The sequence below is a fragment of the Neolamprologus multifasciatus genome, chromosome 17, assembly GCF_963576455.1.
Source record: "Neolamprologus multifasciatus chromosome 17, fNeoMul1.2, whole genome shotgun sequence".
In the NCBI taxonomy this organism is placed as follows: Eukaryota; Metazoa; Chordata; class Actinopteri; order Cichliformes; family Cichlidae; genus Neolamprologus; species Neolamprologus multifasciatus.
Genome location: NC_140455.1, coordinates 837,219 through 861,710, shown reverse-complemented (window position 1 = coordinate 861,710; position 24,492 = coordinate 837,219). Strand labels below are relative to the sequence as shown.

The following is a 24,492-nucleotide window of genomic DNA, read 5'->3' as shown; positions in this document are numbered from 1 at the left end:
TTGTGAATAAACTCACCATGGCTTTTGTCAGGTTGTTGTTGATTTTGCTGGCATGCTTTAGATTTAGAACATTCAAATTTAGAACAGCTCACCAAGAGGAAGGTTGATCATGTGCGCCGAATGTGACACACTGCCTTAATGACTTATCTGATTGTCGTCTGTCCAATTTATCATGGTTTGTGAGCTACTTAATGATAATTACACAAAAGGGAGAGAAGTATAGATGCAAATTGTAAGCTGACTTGGCAACACTAATCCAGTTCAATTCAATTCAATTTTATTTATATAGCGTCAAATCACAACAAAAGTCGCCTCAAGGCGCTTCATAGATACAGAGAAAAACCCAACAATCATATGACCCCCTATGAGCAAGCACTTTGGCGACAGTGGGAAGGAAAAACTCCCTTTTAACAGGAAGAAACCTCCGGCAGAACCAGGCTCAGGGAGGGGCGGGGCCATCTGCTGCAACCGGTTGGGGTGAGAGAAGGAAGACAGGATAAAGACATGCTGTGGAAGAGAGACAGAGATTAATAACAGATATGATTCAATGCAGAGAGGTCTATTAATACATAGTGATCAGTCATCCGAGTCGGATGGTGAAAAGGAGGAACAAAGGTGATGATTTTAAAACTGTGATGTCACTTAAAGTTAAAGACTGATAGTTGTGCCTTTTACATCTTTGAAACAAGCGGACAAAAATATTGGGAATTAGAAAATCACAGTATGACCAGAAGAGACAGAACAGAGAGAGGTTGAAGGCATCAAGCTCAGTCGACAGCCATATGTAAAAATAAGAAAACAGCAGACATAGATTAAGGAGCAAAAGAGGGAATGCACTTGCATTTGGCATCTCAAAACACTTAACGATCATTCAAAATTGAACAGGAAGCCTTGGCCCAAATATTGTCTGTTGGAGGGCCCTAAATAACAATAATGATAACTTGCCATCATCTTCAGTGTCTAGCAGGCTATAAATCACAAACTAACACAAAAGTGCCAACTACACCTGTAACTGCTGCTTGTTCCAGGGCAAGTCCCAGACCAATTTAGGGCAAAGAAGAGGACACGTCTGCTTTCGATTAGGGTTCGAACTGGCATATCAGATGAGTCTGCGTGCTTGAGCAGGCTGAGACATCCTGTAGTGCAACGATGCCAAAACTCCAATTGCCCATCTTACACGAACTGAAGAAAAACCATAGAGGCATCACAAAACTTGCACTTTTGCAGATCAGGACAAGTCCTTTTGTTTGAGGAATTCCAAGGTGACGTGATATCAGCCAAAGTGCTTGACACACGAGACAGCTTTTCAGATACAATTGCAGACATATAAAAAAGGCAGAGACATGAAGGCCAGTGAAGACACAGTTGGCCAAACAGACAACTAGTAATCCAATCACACTGAGAGAAGTCCACAATGGACTTTCACAGCAGGTAGACTAGAAGCAAAGGTTACTATTTTTCTTGGATTACTCTATTCTTGACATGAATTATCATTACATTTGTTCAGTGCAAAGGGGGGAATGAATCAAATATGTTGATTGTGTTGGTCGTCTGGATTATGCTCTAAGTAAAGCTTTAGTGCTATAAATCTTTAAAAGCCTTATTTTAGGGGAAATGATGCAGTTGTTTTTTCATCTTGGTGACCAGTGAAATGAAACCCGTGGCTCTGCCACAACTTTCATATAGATGTTCTTACTCTGACCCAGAGACATTAAAAAGGCAAGACTTGCTTCCAGTTAGACTCGGATAAGATGCAAGAAATCAGGAAATCACAGTGATGTTAAAAGATGGAGATTAGGAAATTGCAGACCGTGGGGTCACAAGAGATGGAGAGGAGAGAGGTTAAACTCATCAGTCTCAATCAGCAGCCAGTAGACAGACTTCTTGATCTAACCAAGATAATCTTAAAACCATTACAGCTTGTTGGCAGTCAGCTGTGCAATCTGTGCACTCCTACATCTAAATGACAACAAACATTAACAAATTGGCTTGTAGTTTGGGTATAAACTGTATATTGAAAAATGGACAAAGCTTTCAGTTTCTAGTTTAAACACCAGACTCGTAAAATTCGTACAAATATTTAGTGCGTTAGAGATCTATCTTAATGCAGGGTTTACAGCGACCACATAATTTTGTAGCATTTTATTTATTTTTGGATCAAGATTTTTCAGATTTTTCGCAAATGCAAATAAACAGATCTGACCAATCGGACCACTGAGTTTGACAACAATTGTGCTTGTAGCTCAAAACACACACTGGTTCTGAATAATGATATGAAAATAGTAAAATAATTGTATTTTATGTCGGACACACAGCTAGAGGCTGCTCAGGCTCACTTGGCTGGGATACAGCTTCAACTCCTGGATGAAATTCTCCCTGCAGCTGCCTTCTTGCGACAACTGGAAGAATTCAGGACCTCAGTTTCTCCCTTTTCTTGCTTACAAATATCAGGATCACCGCATCATCAGTTGCTGCCGACAATTATACCCAACCCGCTAGAGTTTGATTGTGTTGATTCTTCGGTTTCTCAGTCTGAGCCGCCCTCTTGCTTGTTACGTTTGTTTAAAAAAAAAAAAAAGCTATAATGGGAACACCCAAAATACTCAGCTTGAAGCTCTGAGATGGTACTTCACTAACTTGAGGGTGATGTCACAACGGCCATGTCTTTTATACACAGGTTTGATCAACAAAACAACTCATCTGCCACTCATACGGTTCGCTTGTCATTGTTAGGAACCGTATGCACATAGCTGCACATTTAACCTGTTTTGCTGGTAGTCTCTCTCGCCAACCATTAATCCAGGGAATACTTCCATTATACACTGACACATGCACTCTCACGCACACAAAGAAGCCAGGTCTAAGCCACCATTGAGCCGTTCAGTCTATTCCTGTGTGATTCTATTAGGCTTGACACTGGATTAGCTCCCTTGATCTCTACATCTGATTTGGATTGGTAAACTATTACTGCTCTCGCTCTCTTACTATTCTCTCACTCTGCAGTTTCCTGACTATCAATCTACCGCATACACATACAGTATTTTTCTCAGTGATCAGATCACACAGTTCTCAGCTGTCAGGCTACTCCTGTGCTCAGTCTTTGTTCACTCTTCTCCTGCGGCTTGATGCCAGGCATGCGGAGAAGCTGCGGATTTAGGTAAGTGTTGGATATGAAATCTACTTAAATGTAACTCTGGAGTCCTTTCAACAAACAAATGTGTCACAAAGTGCTCAAGAAATAGGTCAAATAGGTAAAAAAATAGGTCAGGTGTAGAAGAGACCAGAAACACTGCTCAGTCCGTGAGTGTGTTTGGCTGTGTGTAATTCCAGCCAAAGTGGACTTCGTCAGATGTAGGACACAATAAAAAACCACATCAAGGTAGAAGAGGATTTTTTCTTCCTTTACTCTTTGGGTAAACCACAGAAATCCAACTCTGACCATCCCTGTTGTGTCTGCATGGCCTGTTGTGTAAAAAAGAGATGGCTAGAGGCTCTCTCGTTCCATTTGTTCCTCTCTCTTTCACACAAGGACTAAACTGTCAACACTGCAGCACTCGTTTATTCAATGGGGTAGGGAGGGGCAAACGTACCACTGAGGGTGAGGAGTTTGCAGGTTTGCTTTGCTACCCAAACACTCCAACAGCTGCTTTCAATCTTTATTTTGAAGTTTGAAAGCTCTGATAAACCGAAGCATACTTTAGTTACACAGCACTGTGTAATGGTGATACTCTCATTCTGGGAGTGGATAGTAACATTCTGTTTCAGTGCTCAACTCACATTTATCTGACATTTAATGCAGTCTTAATGCTTCACTTGGCAGGGCTCTAACAGGACATCATCAGTTTTACAGGTTTACCTATTTAAAGCTCGCTGTTACAAACTAGACAGGGTTTAAAAGACCTGTCGGTTCACCTGATGGGCATAATAAAAGATGACAGGGATGTGCATTTTGGGGATTGTGGGATCTCGCCACACTTAGGACTAAATAGCAGGTCGTCTAAGTGCCTACATTTTCACATTAATGTCCTACAACCCTGCAACTTTCTGGAAGTGCAATAATAAATCAGTGCTGAACAATCAAGCTAAATCACAAATAAGACGTGCAGCTGAAGAAGTAGCCACAGGAGCACTTTTAAAGTTTAAAACTTTCAATACATCCTAACACTTATCTGGGTTTGGTTTGTGGCCGGCACATCTGCCTACCTCTTCCAGCTCATCTGGGGGGACACCGAGTTGTTGCCATGTCAGCCAACATATATAATATTTCCAGTGAGTCCTGGATCTCTGCCTGGGCCTCCTTCCATACCCCCTAAAAAACCTTACCTAGGAGGTGTCCAACCACCAAGCAACTCAACTGGCTTCTTTTGTTGTGGAGGAGCAGTGGCTCTACTCTGAGCACCTCTTAAATGCCCAAGCTCCTCACCCTATCTCTAAGGACGAGCCCAGCCACCTTTTGAAGGAACTCATTTCTGTCATTGCATCCATGACCTCATTCTTTCGGTCACTACCCAGACCTCGTGGCCATAGGTGAGGATGAGAAATGCTGATTGACCAGTAAACTGACACCTTCACTTCTCTGCTCTGCTGTCTCTTCACCACAACAGATAGATTCAGCTAACCACTTTCATTTGTGTCATTTTCTCTATGTACAGCAGTGAAACTCATGTGTACTCTCTAATGGTTTTAGGTGTTTCTTGGGTGATTTTCCTTTTTTTAATTTGTAAGCAGGTCACTGGCACTTATGTGCTCATCCAGGGGAACAATCTGTCATCAGCTTGAATACTTTCAGCCAATGCATTGACTTGCTGACAGACAGCCCAGCAATGACGGGTTTTCCAGGATGTCTGTTCATCCAGCAGTTCTAACAAGAGAATTTAAAAAACAATGAAAGTATAATTTACATATTAAATTACATTTATAGCTTGGCTGTGAAAAAAATCTAAGACCAAAGACTAGTAGGGTTTCCTTGCCCCACAGTCTCCATGCAGTCGTCTGTTTCGGTAGAGTCACAGCCAATCTTTTTTCGGCTTTTATTGCTATTAACATCTAATCATGACAATTTCAGAAACAGTTCTAGCTGTTTTCTTCTTGACCCGTTTTGAACAGAAAGTGGGAAAAAATATAGCCAAAAAAAGAAAAAGACACAAACTGTTTAGATATATTTACATTTCAGGAAACACATTTTTGCTTAGATAGGTCCAAACCAGAGATCCCACAGTAACTTTGACCCGCCTTTCTGTTTTCTGCGTCAAATGGTTGAGATCTGGTTTTGAGATCTATTCCCATGCATCATGCCTCTGTCCTCTGAGTTATGGCGAATTCATCGGCACGCTCAGAAAGTCAAGCTTTAAAACATAAGGTTAATATTCATTGACCTAAACCACAATCTATTTTACAAACCTGCCCAAACAATGGAAAAAGAGCAGGAGAAGTTAAAGGAAATACTATGTTTGCCCTTATTTTCTGTTATATATAACAGTGGATGCTCATATTAAACATGACAAAAGTTTTAAATAAGACTTTCAGTGTAAGTCTGAGTAATCCCCAGAAAAGCTCAGGATCAGTTTTTTCTACTCTTCACTCTGTATGTCGGTGAAAGCTGATATCCATCGTATGGCCCTTTCTCCTCTCCTTTAGTTTGCTTAAGGAGAGGAGAGTGTGCTGTTTCAGGCAGGCAGTGAACTGAGGAGTTGCACCAAGTCTTAGTGTAAGATAAGCAAGCTATTCAAGACCCAAAGATCTCTTTTAAACCTAAAAATTAATATAAAGAAAATTAAAAGTATTTTTTCTAAACATGTTGCAGTTGAGGTGCATTCGTGCACTCCTAGGCAATGAATGATTTAGCTCAGACGTAAACATCACTGCAGTGCTGAAATGGAAATGTCAGCACTGCGAGAAATCATAACATAAAAAGAAAACACTAGTGGGGTTTTCTGTGGAAAATCTTATCTCTTTCAAGGGTAACAGCAGCCTCCCTCAGTGCCGCATGGGAATCTCATGTTTGCAAACACTGACCCGTTCGCACACTTGTGCCTGGAGCCTGGCCATGCTGCAGCAGGTTACCAAAATTGGAAGGTGCACAACAAGCGTAAAGAACACCAGAGCACATGCTCGCAAAGCATGTGCTCCAGCAGCTGTCATGTCATTTTTGGCCCCCAAGGCAAGCTGCAAGCACTGAAATGACTCTGTTTTGTGCCTTTATTTTATGAATAAGTGCAAAATCCACAACAAACAGTTTACTACATTGCTGTGTGGTTAGAAAATCAGGAGCAATAGTCCGTCTTTCTCCTGTCTGTGGTTTATTTTCTCGAGGTGTGTGTTCAAGCTTGTTTTTTCCTCTGAAGGGTAAAGGAATGCCTACCTGTAGGTGTACATGTGTGCGTGCATGTACTCTGAGTTAGAATTCACACCGACCTGTGTGTGCACAGACAGCAGACTTTCCTAAACACACAATACTTTGACCTCAAAATGCTTTGAAGCTTTCCACTCCCTCTCTTTCACACAGAGCTTTTATAACCACACACACACACACTGACATCACTTTCCCTCTCTTGAACACACACAAATACATGCTACAGCAGAGCCATGGACTCTACAGCGGCCGCGTCGCTTGCTTTTGCATCCACGCACGGGCACAAACTAGTATTCTTAAGAGCCAATCATTGTGAATGCGGATGACTCACCTGGCTCATGGCAACAAAACATTCAGAGGGTAATTCACTGTTATGATTGGAATTCTGCCCTTCCCTGCACTTACCATAACAGCTCAGAGGCTTGAAAGAGAGCGAGGTGGGAGGTGGCAGAACGTAAAGGGCAAAGACAGATCCTCACAGCATGAGTGTGGGATCTTAAATTCGCTTTGTTTGCACAGGTAGAATGTACTGATAATTATGACAATATAGGAAGTTTTTAAAAAAGCCCAAATAAAAAAGATAGAAACTATTTAAATATATTTACATTTCAGGAAATACATTTTTGCTCAGATACGTCGGCACCAGAGATCCTGGCGCGACCTCAACACGCCTTTCTGTTTTCTGTTATCAAATGGCTGAGTTGGAAATCTATTTTTCAAGATCTTGTTTTGCGATTAGTTTTGGAATATATCAAAAACCCCCAAGCCTCGATCATCACAGGCTTGCACCACAGCTTTTAGCGTATCACGGGTAATGCTTGAAAATTGTGGGACATTTCAGGTATTCTCTTATCACTACTCCACTTGCTGTTTCTCTGGCTGTTTAGCATTTTCCTTACTTTTGCCATGCTAGCAGGCCAGATGGTAGAGAATACAAGTTTTTAAAATAAAAGTCCTGGTGTATTAGTTGGAACATTCTACCAAACATTCCACACGTTATACGTGTTTTATTTAAACTTTTTTTGCTTAGGCTTTCGGAGCTCCAGAGTACTCTTTGAGCCTTTTGTCATAAATAGCTCAGTGATTACACAGAGCTTTTTATAGCATATCTGCACCTATGTAACAAATGGGAATGGGATTTTCTCATCCCCCTCCATGTCCACACTACATTTTGTTAAGTTTCTCTGCGCTGATGAACACAGAGATGAATTAACACTTGAATGGAAGTTGAGCGGCAGACTGGACTGGATGACTCTGTCACTCTGTGTGTGTGTGTGTGTGTGTGTGTGTGTCCTGCAACATCTGGAGTCAATTGGACAGCATTAGGGCTCAGACATTGCTGGGTGAAAATCCCTCTAGAGGATTTGCTGGTTTGGCACACTGCTCCACTAAGTCCCATCAATAAATGTCCCTGACTGCAACATCACTGGGGTCTCCACGGTGACTACAGGTTTCTAACTGGTTCTGATTGGAGCCCCAAAGGTGAAAAAGTTCTACTAAATGCATTAAGGGGGTTTATTTTAGCTAACAGTTTGCAATGATAATCAAAATGGACTTGGGACAATACAGCACTAATGTGGAAAAATGATAGTTATCCCTTTTTGACTCATTTCATTTTTCTGCATAAAGAAGCTGAAGCTGTTTACATCAAAGTTCCAAGAAGCTAAAGTTGAATTCAGACAACTTCAGGTAGTGATGTTTGCATTACTGTCAGAACCTATTCTTAGAGGTTAAGGTTAAGCTTATTTCTGTTTTTATTTTACTAACTTTTGTTCGTGCACTTCTGCAGCTAGTTCAGGTGTGTTTATATCAAGTGTAACTGCACCAAGAAAATTACTTGGCGATGCAAAGGGACTGCTCATGTCTTGCTTTCTCAACTATTGGCTCGCTCAGTACCTGTGTGAAGTGGAAGAATGATGTTCCTTGTATTTCATTAGCTCTGCCTATTGAGTTGTGTAGAAAAAAACAAGTGTAAATCCAACAAATCCTACTGCTGCTTTTGTACTGTTGGTCGAATGGGTTTTTGCTTTCCTCACTATCATGCAGGGCCTTAACTTATCAGTGGCTCAATAAGATATTTTGTGCTCCTTTAGTCCGTCTGACTGTATTTTTGGATTTACACACTTATACAGTGAACTATATCGCTCATTTCCAGCACCGTAGTTTTTATTCTTGGACTTCAATAGAGTAACATTGTCACAGTTCAAAATAATCTTTCTCTAATACTGGGCTTCAGTGCTTCCCCTTACAGTGGTTCATCCACTATCTCAAATAAGCTGCTTTTTCCTTCCTGGTTCTTTGTCTTTCAGCCAGCTTTATTTTGATTGGCTGCCACTTCTAAACAATAGGTTTGAGCAGTAAGTGGGTGGGACATCTGAGCTCGCAGCGCTGTGTGCTTTAGATTGCCAGACTCCATTCTCACTGACATTACACAGAGCAAAGAGAAGAAGAAACTATCTGAATATGGGACTTTTGGCTCAGAGGGGCACATACAGTTCTCATTCTCATGATTTTTTATTATATGCTTAATTTGATCATCCACAATATATTTGCAAAAGTATATCCATCCATCCATATTCTTCTGCTTATTCATTCCGGTTATAAGGTTCACAGGAAGTAAAGGTTTAGACAGAAAATGTGTTAAAATAGAAGAGGTCCAATTTAATAGAACATTTATACCTTTAACAAATCAGTTATGTCTAGCATCCAATACTTACTGTCATGATAAGTAATTCTACTTTCCACTACATTTTGCAAAAATAATGCGTCCGTTTGTGAGCCGTTTGATGTTGCAAGCAGCTGGCTGTAAGCACCTTCATACGGTTAAAAATTTAATAAAAGAAAAATATTCATAAGAACAAACCACACACAACAAAAACAGTAACGGCAGAAGTTGGCTGAGCCGCTGTGCAATGCATATAGCTCCACTTCACAAATAACACAGTTGTAGGTCCTTTTAGTAATCTAGTTGCTTTGTTGACAGCATCTGTTGTGTAACAGAATCTAAAGAACAACTGAGCACATAGAGACATTGCATCCACCTGAAAATGCAGTGAGAAAGGACATCAAATATAATTTGGCATTAATTAGGTGTGAGGATACTAAACACCATGCTGGTTTTATGTGCGACATAGGTGCAAAAACCCTGAATGGAGGTTCTGGTCAGGACATTGGTGTTTCCCCCAGGTCCTCATTTTACTCTCAGTAAAGAGCTTTTCTTTGCTACCCTGTTACCTCTCCACAAACAGCAGTTAGTCACTAATTAGTTTAAAGCTGGCATCCTTACATTTTTAACCTGTCAGCCAAAGCACAAGTTTAATCACTTGAGTGGATCAGTTGATGGATCTATAGCAAGATAGTCGAGTCTATACAGGCAAAAGTATTCAAACGACCAATTAAATCAAGCTTCATAAAAGGTTGAAAGTACAGTGCATGACTGATATTTTCTCTTGTATTCCATTCTGCCTGGAGAAAAAACGTTTAAAATGCTTGAAAGTTGACTGAAAGTGGAAAATAAAACCATAAGAGAGTAAATTAGTGTCAGAAAAATATCTGCTGTTATGCCTCAAAATATGCATGTGAAATGCTTTTGGTCTTTGTTGTGTGCGAAGTTAAATTTGACCCAATATGCAAATGTTTATGGATTTATGATTTTCTGTCCTCTGGTAGCATTTTACAGTTCAGGCATTCCTTTTTAAGCATCAGTGTCAGCCGATCACTAAGCAGATCACCCTTCAGTTCGGAGGTTACACAGTGGAACCTCTCAGTGTCCTTTTCACCACATCTTCTCAAAAATCCTTAATCTTCTCCCACAACTCCTGCCTTAGCCTCCTCTCACTGCTCAGCCATGATCATTTTTCAGTCACTCCCCTTGCTGCTCCCGCTCCCAGTTTGTATTGAAAATGACAATATGCGATGACCCTTTGAGCTCCTTGCTGTCATTTTGAAATCAGTCTTTGTGCCCTACTTTCCTTTTCTGTCCTATTTTCTGGAATCCTGGGACATGGGACAGGTAGACAAATCGTCTTGTGCTTTTTTGGGCACATAAGCACACATCCACATACATACACTATTTAGAAAAATGAAGGGAACGTGTGATCATCACAGTAGAATGGAAATTCAAACTCCAGGGATCCCAGTCTGTCTAATTTGGAAGTGTAAACCACTGTGAATCTGTTTTTCCTGTTTTGATGAAAGTGGCAACAGGTGCACTGGTAAGGTAGTGACCTCAGTCCACCACTCTCTCCTCATCCATTCAGATTGATTTTTGCTAGTGTCCTTAGCTAGTGTTTGTATTGGTTCCTCTGGCATGGCATATCAATATATACTATGCCTCTGAGCACAGCCTCAAGACTGTGGAAGAGATACCAGGACACTGGACATTACCTGGGCATGGAAGTCATCCCATCAGCATGACTGGTAGCTGCTCCCTTGTGAATCACACATGCTGTCATTTTTAATACAAACTGGGAACAGATGTCACAAGGGGAGTATCTCCTCCTGGTAGCTTCTCCACAGAAGGAGCACTGTCCTGCAAAATGACCTCCAGCAGGCTACTCGTGTGTGTGTGTGACCAAACTGTCAGAAACAGTTCCTGGAAAACACAGGTGGGACTTGTGCTCACAGGAATGAATGTGAAGCAGTGGAAATGAAAAGAAAGGCCTCTTGTATACAAGTCCTCTGGTTGTCTTAAAAACCTGATTCAGAATTTGTTAAAGATTGTGTTAGATTTTACTGATGTTGCATTTTGATGCTCTTATTTTTAGATTAGTTTAAATTATTTGCTTTTAATGTATTTGCTCGGTTTCTATTGTTGGAAAACAAGGCACATTAGAGTGAAGTTTCTGGGCTGGGAAGCCAAAACAGCATGCTAAAAGAAGCTAAATGGCATCTTTAATTTTTCCGTCTCTCTCTTTGCTCATCCTTCTGTTGGGACGATTCTAGCTTTATTTTTTGTGTGAATTAGACATATTGCGATCTCTGCAACGGTAGCATCAGTAGCTTAGGTGAAGATAACTGTATTATATTTAGTTTGTAGTGTTTTAAGACCTCATGCATAAATGCAATAAATGTTCATGGATGTGGTTTATATGTGTAAATGCTTTTCAAAGGCTGTGTTTCATTACAGAATATTAGTTTTCAGTCTTTTCCAGCAGTGAGGTAAGTTTTGTGTTTCATTAAATAAATTGGCAGTTCGTCATGGTCCATGTCCTTCATGAACCTCTGTAACCACACACGCACACAAAACACCAATGAACACATACTAGAGACCATGGAGAAGACAAACACACTGACAGTTTTGTGTTGGGCGATCGTGTACACACACGCAGTGTATTTATGTCTGTGGTTAACTTGGCACAATTACTGGCAAACAGTAGACTTGGATAGAGGAGGTGCACATCAACAGGCTTCACTGTCATTTGCCAGTGAGCAACAAAGAGGTGCATGGACACTTTAGATGCCTGTATTAAGACAACTGGTGACACGTTTTGAATGTTGTACTTGTTTTGCAAAACCTTTCATTAGAAAAACAAAATGAAAAAAAGAAAAATCTGAAATCTGAAAACAAGCTGATAAAAACTCTTCAAATTCAATATTAGACGTGAGAGAGAAGCACTGGAGCTTTATCTTTGCTCTTCACTCTGTGTGTTCTTTCCACACTCAAAAACAAAAGCTGAACAGACCACCTTGTATGCACAATTCACCTTTGAATTGTGCATACATAAATTTATCCAGCCCTCAGACTTTTGCCCAGGCCAAAAAGGAAGTGCTGCCATATTTCACAGTCAGTGGTGAGCTGAGCAAAATTCAGTAGCAGATAAAAATGTTGGTGAACATTAAGTTACAGGACATGTAGGTGAAGGTAAGACGTGAGACAATCTAAACACAGAATGTAACATTTCATTAACAAGGGGATGATGAAATGAACATCCATCCATCCATCTTCATCCGCTTTATCCGAGGCCGGGTTGCGGGGGCAGCAGCGTAAGCAAAGAGGCCCAGACCTCCCTCTCCCCAGCCACCTCCTCCAGCTTATCCGGGGGAACACCAAGGCGTTCCCAGGCCAGCCGAGAGATATAATCTCTCCAGCGTGTCCTGGGTCTGCCCCGGGGCCTCCTCCCGGTGGGACATGCCTGGAACACCTCACCCAGGAGGCGCCCAGGGGGCATCCTTGTCAGATGCTTGAACCACCTCAGCTGGCTCCTTTTGATGTGGAGCAGCAGCGGCTCTACTCTGAGCCCCTCCCGGATGGCCGAACTTCTCACCCTATCTCTAAGGGAGAGGCCAGCCACCCTTCGGAGGAAGCTCATTTCCGCCGCTTGTATCCACGATCTCGTTCTTTCGGTCACTACCCACAGCTCGTGGCCATAGGTGAGGGTAGGGACGTAGATCGACCGGTAAATTGAGAGCTTCGCTTTTACACTCAGCTCCCTCTTCACCACGACGGACCGGTGCAGCGTCTGCATTACTGCAGCTGCAGCCCCAATCCGTCTGTCGATCTCCGGCTCCCTTCTCCCATCACTCGCGAACAAGACCCCGAGATACTTGAACTCCTCCACTTAGGGCAGGAAGTGGAAGAGTTCAAGTCTGCCAAGACTGGCAATAGGGACATGAAATGAACATAATACATATAAAACATTTGGATTCATAATAAAATCTTATTTTTAAAACATATAGACATTAATAATGGCTGTATGTGTGATGTTTGTGCAATGTTTTGTTCGGGTTGGCCCACTTATTAAGGAGACGATAGGGTAAGATTTTGCATTAATCTACGCAAATATTCAAAATTTGTGTTTTTCCCGGTTTTTATTGTCTCACTGAAATTATGCAACTGTACTTCCCTGATGGCAAGTTTCTTATCTGATTCATCAAGTATCTGCAATAATACAAAGCACCGGGCAAGAATTATCATTGCCTGATGCAACAAAACACCATATTTATGAGTCTATTACCCATCACAACCATTGTGACACAGTCACACATCAACACACGAAACCTGTGTGTGGTCTTACTAAGATGCTGCCAGCCTGAGGCTGTCTGAATCAAAGGTCTGACAATTTCAAAAGCCATGGCCTTTTGCCTTTGCACTGTCAGACTGTCTGCAATCATGCATCTTTTGCAAAATCTTATGTACCTGTCAAGATTTCTAAAGTTTGTGCATGAACATATAAGTATGCTTTTCTGTGTGCAGCATCTTCCTGTTTCAACACAGGCTTGTTCCAGATTAACAGCTTCAGTGAGCGTGAAGAGCAGGAGAAACAAAGATGATGATTAGCTTAGATATTTCAGACACATCAATCTATGGGCTTAAAGTGCCAAAACTTTTACATTAGGTATAGATCATTTACGATATTTCTTGCTCGTCTAAAATTCCTTGCCGTGAGTGTTTGTCACTTGGCTATATTTGCTAAAAAAAAAAGAAGCCTTTTTGTTACCATAGAAACAGTTCTGTGATCACCTGCCGCTGTTTTCTTCCTTGAACGCTTACTCTTTTTAATATTGCCAAGCTAAGCAGCATGTTTCTGTTTTGTCACAATGTACTAAATCATTTTATGATTCATTTATTTTGTTTTTATAATCCAAGGATGTTTTCCACTTGCGCTAAGGTCTCCTTTAACCATGAAGTGGTTAAAATCCACCTACTCAGATTTATTCAGATAAATCTAATTTTCTAATTTTCTCTACATTTGGACGTGAAGTCCCTATTTTCTTGAAAAGTTTCTGAATTATTTGTTTGTATAAGTCTTGTGATATAAGTGATGTCTTGTGATTTCTGTGTGTGTAACAGGTCATTACATTCTTCTATCACTGCTATAAAGAGAGAAGACATAGGTATTTAGACAGCAAACAGAAACCTCATACAACATGGTAGGAAGCCACATCAATCACACAATCCTGGCGCTAAACTTACAGTCGCTCTAAAAGCTACTTTTAACAGCTCATTTGTTGCAAAGTAGCTCCGCCTGTTTTCTTTCACATCAGAAACCCTTCCTGATGCAACCCCAGGGAATTTGTTTCTCTGGCAGGAATCAAACCAGCAACCTTGTGTTTTCCTAGCCACTGCAATACAAGGGCAAGAGTCCCAAAATATTCTAATTTCATTGAAAGCAAAAGTTCAACTTTATTTTAAGTACCGTCCAATTTCAATGGAATGTTTTGGTGTTTTTTTTGCTGCTTCTCTTTGTCTCTTGAAGCCACTTAGGATTCATTCAAGCATACAAAAGTAACCAGACTCAAGAGATGAACTGGTGTTGTGTCTGCACGTACCAGACTGATTAGCAAAGAACCAATTTTAAATTCTGACTGAACTTTGTCACAAAAATAGCAAAACATAAATCTATTCCCACTTCCAAGATGACAAAGTTATACAGATATACAATAATGTTTTGCACCATAAAGGCTGCTCCCAAAGAACACAGTACATGTCTCAGCATGGTCTGCAGTATGTCCTTAAGCTTTTCAGGAAAATGGCACCAAATGACCAGAATCTGAAAGTCGCATCCTTAAGAAATAGGAAAAGATTCAGGACCGACCTGACACAGAACATGTGACTCTTCAGCTTGTCTATCACCAGAGCCTCATCAGAAATGCTCTCAGTAGAAGGGTGGCTGACTTTTGTACAATACTGTATGTGTGAGGACAACTAATACTCACACTAATACCTCATACGACAGCCAACCTATCGAGAACTCACTATCAACTGCATATCTACTTGGCAGTCAGGGAAGAATAATAAATCATTCTATCTGACGCACATAAAAAACTACTCGCATTTTTTGGCTTTCTCCAAAATCAATAAATCCTTTAAAAAAAAAACTCCTGTCATTTCACATACTTTAAACCCACGACCCCACCCCATTTTTCTTTAAAGGACGTTAAAGCTCACATTTGTAGATTTGTCTTCATCAAGCTCTTACCTGTCAAAACTTTGACTTGCGTGTCAATGACCGCAAGAAGCAGAATAAAAAGCTTGTGGAATAAAGCACTGGTGTTCTGCAGTATGCTGATGATGTACTTGGCTCACACGAGAGCGAGCCGCTCTGAATGCAAAGGGTAAGTTGCTTCTTCAGGTGAAAGAGTTCAAGATTTGCTTGAACTGATGTAGCATCTGAAATGATGCCCCTTTATCCAGCCTGTTTAGGTGGATAAATTGGCGTCATTTCTGTTAAGAGGGACTGTAGTATAATAGGGGATCTTAAGGCTAATCTAACAATTTACTGCTCAGGCACTCAGTTATGGTCATGAGCTGTGTAAATAAAAGGGTGAGACAGCAATTAAACAGGCTGAAAGATAGGCCGAAGTTCTTCACAGGGTGTCCAACATATACTCTTTCTCCAACAATGTCAATAGAAAATGTTTTGAATTCCTTCTGTAAGAATCCTCAAATCTAAGATCTTACCTTCTATAGACCAGCGAACTTTCTCTGGTGTGTTGTCTTTTTGTCTGTGGTGTTCATTTTTAACCTTGAATTACACATGTCTGCTGTTAATGTCAGGTCTGCTAGCTACTTTTGCATATAGGGATACTGGATGTAGTGTGTATAAAATCACAAATCTCCATGACGACTAAACAATTCCCGAGCTGTTAGACGTCTACTGTGTACTTCAGCACAAGCCTCAATGGTGTTTTGTTTCATTTCTTCTCATTTGTTACACCCTTTCTTACTTCGCAGCCTAGAGGTTATGACAACTAAATACAAAACAAGCTGATAATCATTTGTTAATTTACTCAGAACAAACTCGGATTTTAAACCGTACTTGATCAACATCCGTTCAGTAACTGTGACATTGGCCTCATGAGTTTATCCTGCCTCAATCACAGTATGCTAACTTGGCATACTGTGATTATAAAAGCTTTGAAAGGACATTTGGAAAGAACTACTGCACAGACTGGCCGAACGACTATGAGCACTTCCTTTGTCCATCTTTAGAAAGAGGAACCAATCGAAATAAAGCCAGCTCATGTTTGTTGGATTCTGAAACTGTCTGCAAACCGAAGTTTAATGCCTTTTATAATATATTTTGATCATGAACTTTTAGACAAAATAATCCAGCACCCAAAGCAATATCCTGTTTTCCCATTTTGTTTGTGTCTAAAGCAGTTTTTATAAAACACGTTAATTTATTTTATGGTTCCATTTATCACTGAGACTGATTTTTGGCTCAAGCATCATCCTAGAATACTTATTTATGATAAGTGGCCTGGTTCACAGACAACAGAACATTTAGCCAATATTCATTTTAAATTAATGTGAATCACATGGGTTTTTGTGGTTGTGCAGGGCAACAAGGCCCCAAAATCCTGCATTCCTGTTTTACCCAGTTCTCTGACTATATTCAGGGCACCATCTGAATGTCACATGAAAAATGTATTTTCGTTGAGCAATTATCCATTTGAGTGTGAAGTACAGCGCTCAAAGGCACGCGGAGAATTTCTTGTAAACATGCTACGTAAAAGCGATTCTTGTTTAAGGGGTGAAGGTTGGGCTGAGAAAAACTGCAAGTTTACAAAAAGATCCTCATGATAGTCTCACCCTAAAACAGACTGGTAATGAGCGATGGCTTTGTCACAGTGACACAGAAGCTCTGGTGACAGATGAATGTGAGTGTTCCTCAGAAACTTCCCCGAGGGCTTAGCTATTTGTTCTTGTCCTAACATGCTTCGTTAATAATTTAGAGCATGTACACAGTGCAGTAACTTGGTGGTAACCAGCTCACAGTGAGTCAATAGTCTGGCGATTATGCCCGCCAGCTGAAGGATTGCATCCCTGGGTTCTCACCTTCTTAGCAACTCGGGCAAAAAATTTAATTCACAAGAAAACCTTCAGTTTGGTCAAACTGCAATATATGAGCAGTAGTGCTTTGATACAATAAAGGAAAACTGAGTGGAAATTGAGACTCCCGTTTTAACCTGTTCTCAAAACTCTATGGGACAATTCGTCATCACGTCACATGTAGGCTATTCTAAACTAGTAACCAATTGATGGCCTATTTGAGTTTTTCATACACTCCTTAACTCGCTCATCATTCCGGTCACTACATCGGTCCTATGTCACATGCCAACATATATCAATTTCCTGTCCTCTGTGAAAACAGACAGGCACCAATGTTTTCGGTAATCTATACGAGGACGTGAAAGTACAGTGACCCTGAATGCCTCATATAATACTGTTTAGTGTTAGCTTGTCACGTCTGCAGCTCGTCCGGTATGTTACTGTTTCCCCCAAAACACTTCCCTTGTGTCTTATGAGGTTTTCTTTGTGAGATTTTTGTTTTACATTTGAGGTGGTGCAGTGAGCAAGCAGCAGCAGTTGTGTCCACAGTTTGAGTCCTGGTTCTGTTTTTGGTGGCTTGTGCAGGACTTAGGTCCCATTACCCATGGACTATAGTGTGGGGTTTTAAAGGGTCTAACCTTGCCTGAACACACTGGTGGATTCATTCAGAATCTGTGAGTCGCATTGACAGTGAAACACGGAAAGGTGAGTCAGATAATAAATGACACAACCTGAGTCAATGCAAACACAAAACCTGTATTTCACCAAAAACAGGTCAAATGACCTCAGAATTCATATGTGGAGTAAAAGACAATATAACAGACAGGATTTTATTCATTATCAGAGTTTGTCAACAGAGTCACAGATGGACTTGCATCTGCACAGTCTGTGGCTGCGGACCAATAGATATTATTGGATATTATTTTAGGGGAGCATTAACATTTGTCAGCCTGGTTCTATTTACTGACTTAAGATTCTGTGACCAGAGCCACTATGTAACAATACATATAACCCTCACCACAAACCCAAGTACTCAACTAATGGTACAATCTTGTAGCTCTGAGGACAGGCAAAGTTTTCCTCATAACGGTCTTCTATATTCATTTGTTCTTACACTGTGCAAAAAGATATAGAGGAGCACAGAGCAGACACACAGTCTCCATATCAGTCCAGCAGCTGAAAAAGTGGTCACTCACTGACAGCACCTCATTAAAGCAGCCTCATTTACTAGACTCAGGGCTTTTATGGTAGTCATTATGAGAGCAGGGGTAAGATTAATTTCGCACATTCATTTTTATTTTTTTATGCACAGTGTTTACAGGCCAGTCACACAGAGTTTTGGTCTAATGAAAAGTGGAAGGAAAACTCAAAGGTTAAGTGAATGTCATTTTAAGGAAGTGATGTCAAATACCAAATTGCTGTGGTTTTGACTTGTGTAAACAGTTTCATTTTTTAAAAAAGGATCCAGATGTGTTTTAAATGGTGTTATCTTTGGGGGAAAAAAGTCTTTGCAAGCTCTGGATCTGCAAGCCACCATACAACCCACATCACCCCCAGCTTCTCCTTTTCATGCTGCTGTAAACAGAGCCATATCACTAACATAAATTACTACAGATGGAAATAATAATCTTCTTGTAATGATAGTCGTTTTAGCTGTTTCAGTTTGCTACAGCATTAAGAAGTGGGAGACTGATGGGAAAAGGCTGAACAGCTTCTATTTTGGAGCCATAGCTCAAGGCTGTGCAAGAGCTAAAGGTTTCTTTGAATAAAGACTTCACTTAAGTCATTAATGAGCATTTCAGATATGTTCCGGGGACACAGGAATATTGTGATGAAGCTCTAATAAAAAGTGTTTGCTGTTAAAAACAAATATGATCATCTTTGTCCCCACATGACTGTCATCTGTGTGTGAGTTTGCAGCAGCATTGCAGTGATATTTTTGAATGGGCCTGCAAACAACTGCGATGTAGTAAGAACAAAGAAATGTGTGTGTCAGTCCACGTGCTTGTCTTTCCTGAGCCAGTGATTACAAGGTGACATTGCTGTGCGTCTTCCTCCCCACCTTCCAACAGCTACATGAACTGGGCAAAATACTGCTGATGGGAACATGTCACCTCTTTTTGTTTGGGTCCACCTGTCAGCTAATTACTCTCTATTCTTTCCTTTTCCTCTTCTCCTCTCCCTCTAAGACATTGCAATATTAGCTGATGGCTTAGTGAACATGCTTGTGTCCTTTCGGCAGCACTTGCATATATAAAGAAATATCTAGACATGTCCTTCAAAGTTTTGCTTAATCTTAAAGATATTAATCGCAGTCTCACAATCACACTGTAGCTGATGAGCATGCAGCAAGTTAGTTTAATTGCTCTTTCTTCAGCCACTCACTACACACAACTTTGGTATTTATGGTCATTCCAAAATATGACTTTTTGGAAAATGTCAAATTTTAAATTCTCTCTTTAAAAGTTTTTTTTTGTTGTTGTTGTTTTTAAGTTTGATGGATCCATCTTTACAAGCAGAGCTGGGAAATGAAAAGCTGAAACGTGTTAGCTTAAATTTTGCCAACTGCTAACGACTGTGGCTGTAGTAGAGCGCTGTTCATATGAGGAACTTTATTAATATGTGTAAGGGTCTTTCAGCGTTGTTTGTAGAGAAAGTCATGTGGTGATGAAAAATCTGCTTTTGGTGCAAATGCATAAATTTACACATGAATTTTAAAAATATATAGTCCACAGTCGTAGTTAATAAAGAAAGACTCCAAGAGATGACAGAAAACAGAGTTCTGTCTTTTTATAATTTGACAATGAAAGGCAACATCCTGACTAAGTTCACTTGTTTCTTACAGCCAAGCCCTCTGTCACATAGGCCTAACCCATAATTAAGTATAATGCTAAACAATTTGACCTTTAGGATCTCTGTAATTAGTCATCAATATTAGTATATGACAGTGATGCAAGACTGTTTAATAAGCAGCAGCGTGTTCTCTCCTGGTAAAATCTTAACCATCCAATTACAAAACTGCCTCTCCACCAAATAACATCTAAACTAGATTTTATTCTACATTTCTGCAAAGCAACTGATAGTTTCATGTTTTCTTTACATGATCGTGATCATTAGTTTAATGTGTTTATGAAGGACAAAGACACTTTTTGGGGACACAACCATGAATGCATGTATGGGAGTGAGGTTTTTATTATGCAAATGAATGTTACAGGCATTTTTTATGTCAAAGGAAAATTATGGGTCTTCTAAAAAAAACATGTTATACATGCTGCGGCGTGTTATTTCCCGTATTGTGCTCTGTCAGAGACAAGTACATACATGCACACTGGCTGTTATTTACACTGTTGAAATGTTCAAGTTTTCACAAACATTTTTAACTAGTTAACGTTAGTCTGAAGTCCTAACATTCCCCCAGAGAAAACTACACACCCTTTCCCTTGGTGCATGTTGTCCATGGAGACTTTTATAACCCCTGTCCATCTGGAGCTAGGAATAGCCCCCAGCGGTGGTTTTTAAAGATTTTGTCCTTCTCTTAATGGCTGTGGTTCAGGAGGTAGAGCAGGTCATCTGTTAAGAAGGTCAGTGCTTCAATCTTTGACTGCTCCAGTCTACATGCCAAAGTATCCTTGGACAACATACTGAAACATTAGTTATTACCAATGTGTTCACCATAATGTGAATTTTAAAAAGCAGAACTCAGATTTGGAAAAAAGTGCATGGGTTAATGAGACATCATAGAAAGCACCGTGAATGCTCGAGTAGAAAAGCATTATATAAAAACCAGTCGATTTGCTAGTGTTACATAGTATTCAGGTCTTAAACCTGTCAAAGTGTGAATTGGTTTTCAAAAGGCTTCATGGCAAAACTGGCTCTGTATAAATAGGAAAGAGGTTGTCGTTAGCTGTAGGGTATAACTTGACAAGCTTTGTGGAAAAGCTTTTATTATGATTTCTAACCCAAGTTTTAAACGCAGGTAAACATTAGTGATAACCCTTATAGCAGACAACTCTGGCGTCAAGCTGACACTGCTGGCTGACTTCTGGCATGGTAAGTGGTATGTCATCCAGGTGGGCCAGGCCTGGCGTAGGTGGCACTGTTTATGTGATGACATGCCATATCTGCCCCGATTGTGGTTTGATTTATGCAGCCCAGGCTCATAGAAAACAGGCATCAAGCTGGCACTTCTGACTGACTGGTGTCATGGCAGGGTGTATGTCAAAAAGATGTGGGCCAGGTCTGGCAATGGTGGCAATATTTATGTTCCTATTTTCCTATTTTAGTTAGAAAACCCAAATACCAATTTGCAATACTATACTGCTATGCTAGCCAATGCTTCAAATGCAGGTTTGACAGATTTGTGAGTTTACACTTTATCCAAAACCTAGTGAGGGTTTACTTGTGGTTACCACTGGGTGGCTCTAGCTCAGGAGGTAGAGCAGGTCACCTACTGATCAGAAGGCTAGTGGTTTGATCCTTGGCTCCTCCACTCTGTATGAATGTAGTTAGGAAGCACTCAGTTTAAAGAAAGTGTGTGATTGGGTGAATGTGGCATGCTATATAGAGCACTTTGAGTAATCTGCTAGAGTAGAAAAGTGCTATATGAGATTCACTGTCTGAACAGAGTTTTGTCATGTTACTTTTGCACTATTATGTTGTTATTACATGGCTTGTTTAAGGTACACATTAGGCTGACATCTGGGGCCAGAGCTGAAACTGTTCTGGGCCAGCACAGGGCCAGCAGTGTGTCTGTAACTGGCTGGTGGCTGCACACAACTTACTCATGGCCCACATACCACAAAGAATGACGGCCCTTTGGTGGCCCAGATCTGGTTTGCCAGAGGTAATCCACACATGGGCCAGCACAGGATCCACCAGTGTTTCTGTAACTGGCTTTGTGCTGGCCCATGTGTGGGCCACCTCTGGCAAACCAGATCTGGGCCACCAAAGGGCCGTCATTCTTTGCGGTATGTGGGCCATGTGTAAGCACATTGTGTGGGCCAGATCCGGGCCACACCAATTTTGCTATGTGGGATATATTTCTGTTTGACTATCTTTTCACCCTGAAAAGGAATAAAACTTCAAATCAATCAAGTCCTGAGTTTTAGGAGGACAGAACTTTCATTTATAGTATCTTCTTCTTCTTTTTCTGTCATTGCAGATCTTACAGGTGAATCTAGTGATGTCCATCCTGCTGTATGTGATGGTCCTCGTGTACCTCTATGGTATTCAGGCAACCAACATGGGTGGCAGTCAACAGCAGCAGCAGCCAAGTCCAGACCCTTTAAACTCTCTCATAATCCAGCTGCTTCAGGCTGACCTAACAAGGGGGAAGACCAGAGGGAACCAGAGCGAGCAGGGGAAAAGCAGAGACACTGAGCCGCGGGACACTCTGCCTCCCGTCAAGATTGAAAACTTTCCTTTGGAGGACAAAGGAGATGCAGAGGAGTGGCTAGAAACGCGTCACAGTGATGATTTTCTGATGGATCAGCCGGTGATGCTGTTGAACTCGGACATCCTCAGGCAACACAAGCGGTATAACTCGCCGCGAGTGCTACTGAGCGACCGGCTTCCACTGCAGCCACCGCCATTGTACCTTTCTGATAATTTTGTGAGCAGTGTACCGGTCTTAGGGGCAGCAGGAAACAAGACACGAAAGAAGCGTCACACTGAGCACAAGAGCTACCGGGGGGAATATTCTGTTTGTGACAGTGTGAGCGACTGGGTGATGAATAAAACGTTAGCATACGACATCAAGGGACAGCGCGTGACTGTTCTGGCCAAGTTTAAAACCAGTGCCACAAAAGACATTAGACAGTTTTTTTATGAGACACACTGTCGGACCTCCAAGCCTGTCAAGGATGGCTGCAGGGGCATTGACGACAAGAACTGGAACTCACAGTGCAAGACGGCGCAGTCGTATGTTCGAGCACTGACACAGTTTCAAGATCAAGTGAGCTGGAGGTGGATACGCATAAACACTTCCTGTGTCTGTGCATTGTCAAAGAAACGTCGCAGGACGTAAAAGACTTATTGGGAATTCTACTTCCTGTATAGGATTTTATTTCCCACTCACAGTGCTTCCCATCACAGGATTATGTGTCATGTCGGTGACCAGCAACAATCTGCAATAAAGTGATGCTTCTACTGAAGAATCTTAGGTCCATTTAAATGATATTTCAACATTAATGTGCTGCTCTAAATCCAAACGCTGGTGCAGCACTGAGGAACTCACTTAAGGGGATGGGTGGGGGTGTGGGGAGGGAGGCAATAAGTGTGTGAGAGAGAACTGTATATATAAATTATTTAAATTATAAAAAATGCATGTAGTTTATACATGTTTATCTATCTATATATGACCTATGACTATATTTGTGTTATTTATTGAAAGAAGTCTTCTTCAAAAGGATAAAATGTTTATAAAAAGGAACAAAACAATCTAGGAACTCATTCGGAGACTGTAATACTGAGATGGGCTGCAAAGGTGCTTCACAGTAAGACTTTATGTGTGCCTTGACCAGTGTGGCTCCAGAGCTGAGCAATAGGACGTGGTAACTCACAGACAGCATTTGCTGCAAATGGTTTGGTGAGTGAACCTAAAAAAATGACAGAACAGCAGGGACTTGTCCTGTCCTACTGACCAATATGGAGCCCAAATTCTGACCGATTTGAGATTTGTGATCATAGACATGTACACTGCATTCACAATTGACACTACTTTTATGATGTAACGCACAGCGAGCCCATTCTTTCATATGGGAGGCAATTTTGACCAATAAAAAAATCTTCTTGTGGAACCTGCTGGCAGTGACTGGAGATTCAAGATTCACAGACCACCTTGACTTTGTTCACCAATTTTTAATCTCAACTGGTATCTCGAGCTGTTTTTGTTTCTTCCTTTTAATAAAAATGTATATTTCTTAAAGTTGGAACATTTTCATTATTTAAATGCTAATATGAAACGGTTCCAGTTTTCTTGACCTATACCATTATTTACCTCTTTACAACAAATGCAGCCAATTCCAAACTGTTAGTTGTAAACTTGTGGGGAGGAAGAACACCCTCTTAAGAAGAGAAGCCAGAAAAGAAATAAAAATGTGGCAAAAGTCTTTATTTTGTCATCTTTTACATTTACATGAGAGTCAGAAAACTGAAGTTCAGACTAAACAGACTGTTATGTTTATTCACTAATGATTGAAGACAGAGCATTTGTTTTTTTCACATTTTAATAATAACAATGGATTGCATTTATATAGCGCTTTTCAAGGCACCCAAAGCGTTTTACAATTCCAATTTTACAATTTCACTCTTGCATTCACACACTGGTGGAGGCAGCTACAGTTGTAGCCACAGCTGCCCTGGG

General features: G+C 40.8%; 1 protein-coding gene across 1 annotated transcript in view; it reads left to right on the top strand.

Moving 5' to 3' along the window:
* The window catches only part of ntf3 (neurotrophin 3), a 41,239-nt gene extending 17,182 nt beyond the window's left edge, over nt 1-24,057 (top strand). The window contains exon 2 of the mRNA XM_085137529.1: nt 22,291-24,057. Within this exon, the coding sequence (XP_084993655.1) occupies nt 22,291-23,154 (864 nt within the window). The 3' untranslated portion in view covers nt 23,155-24,057. The remainder of the gene's footprint in view (nt 1-22,290) is intronic.
* The last annotated feature ends 435 nt before the right edge of the window (nt 24,058-24,492 follow it).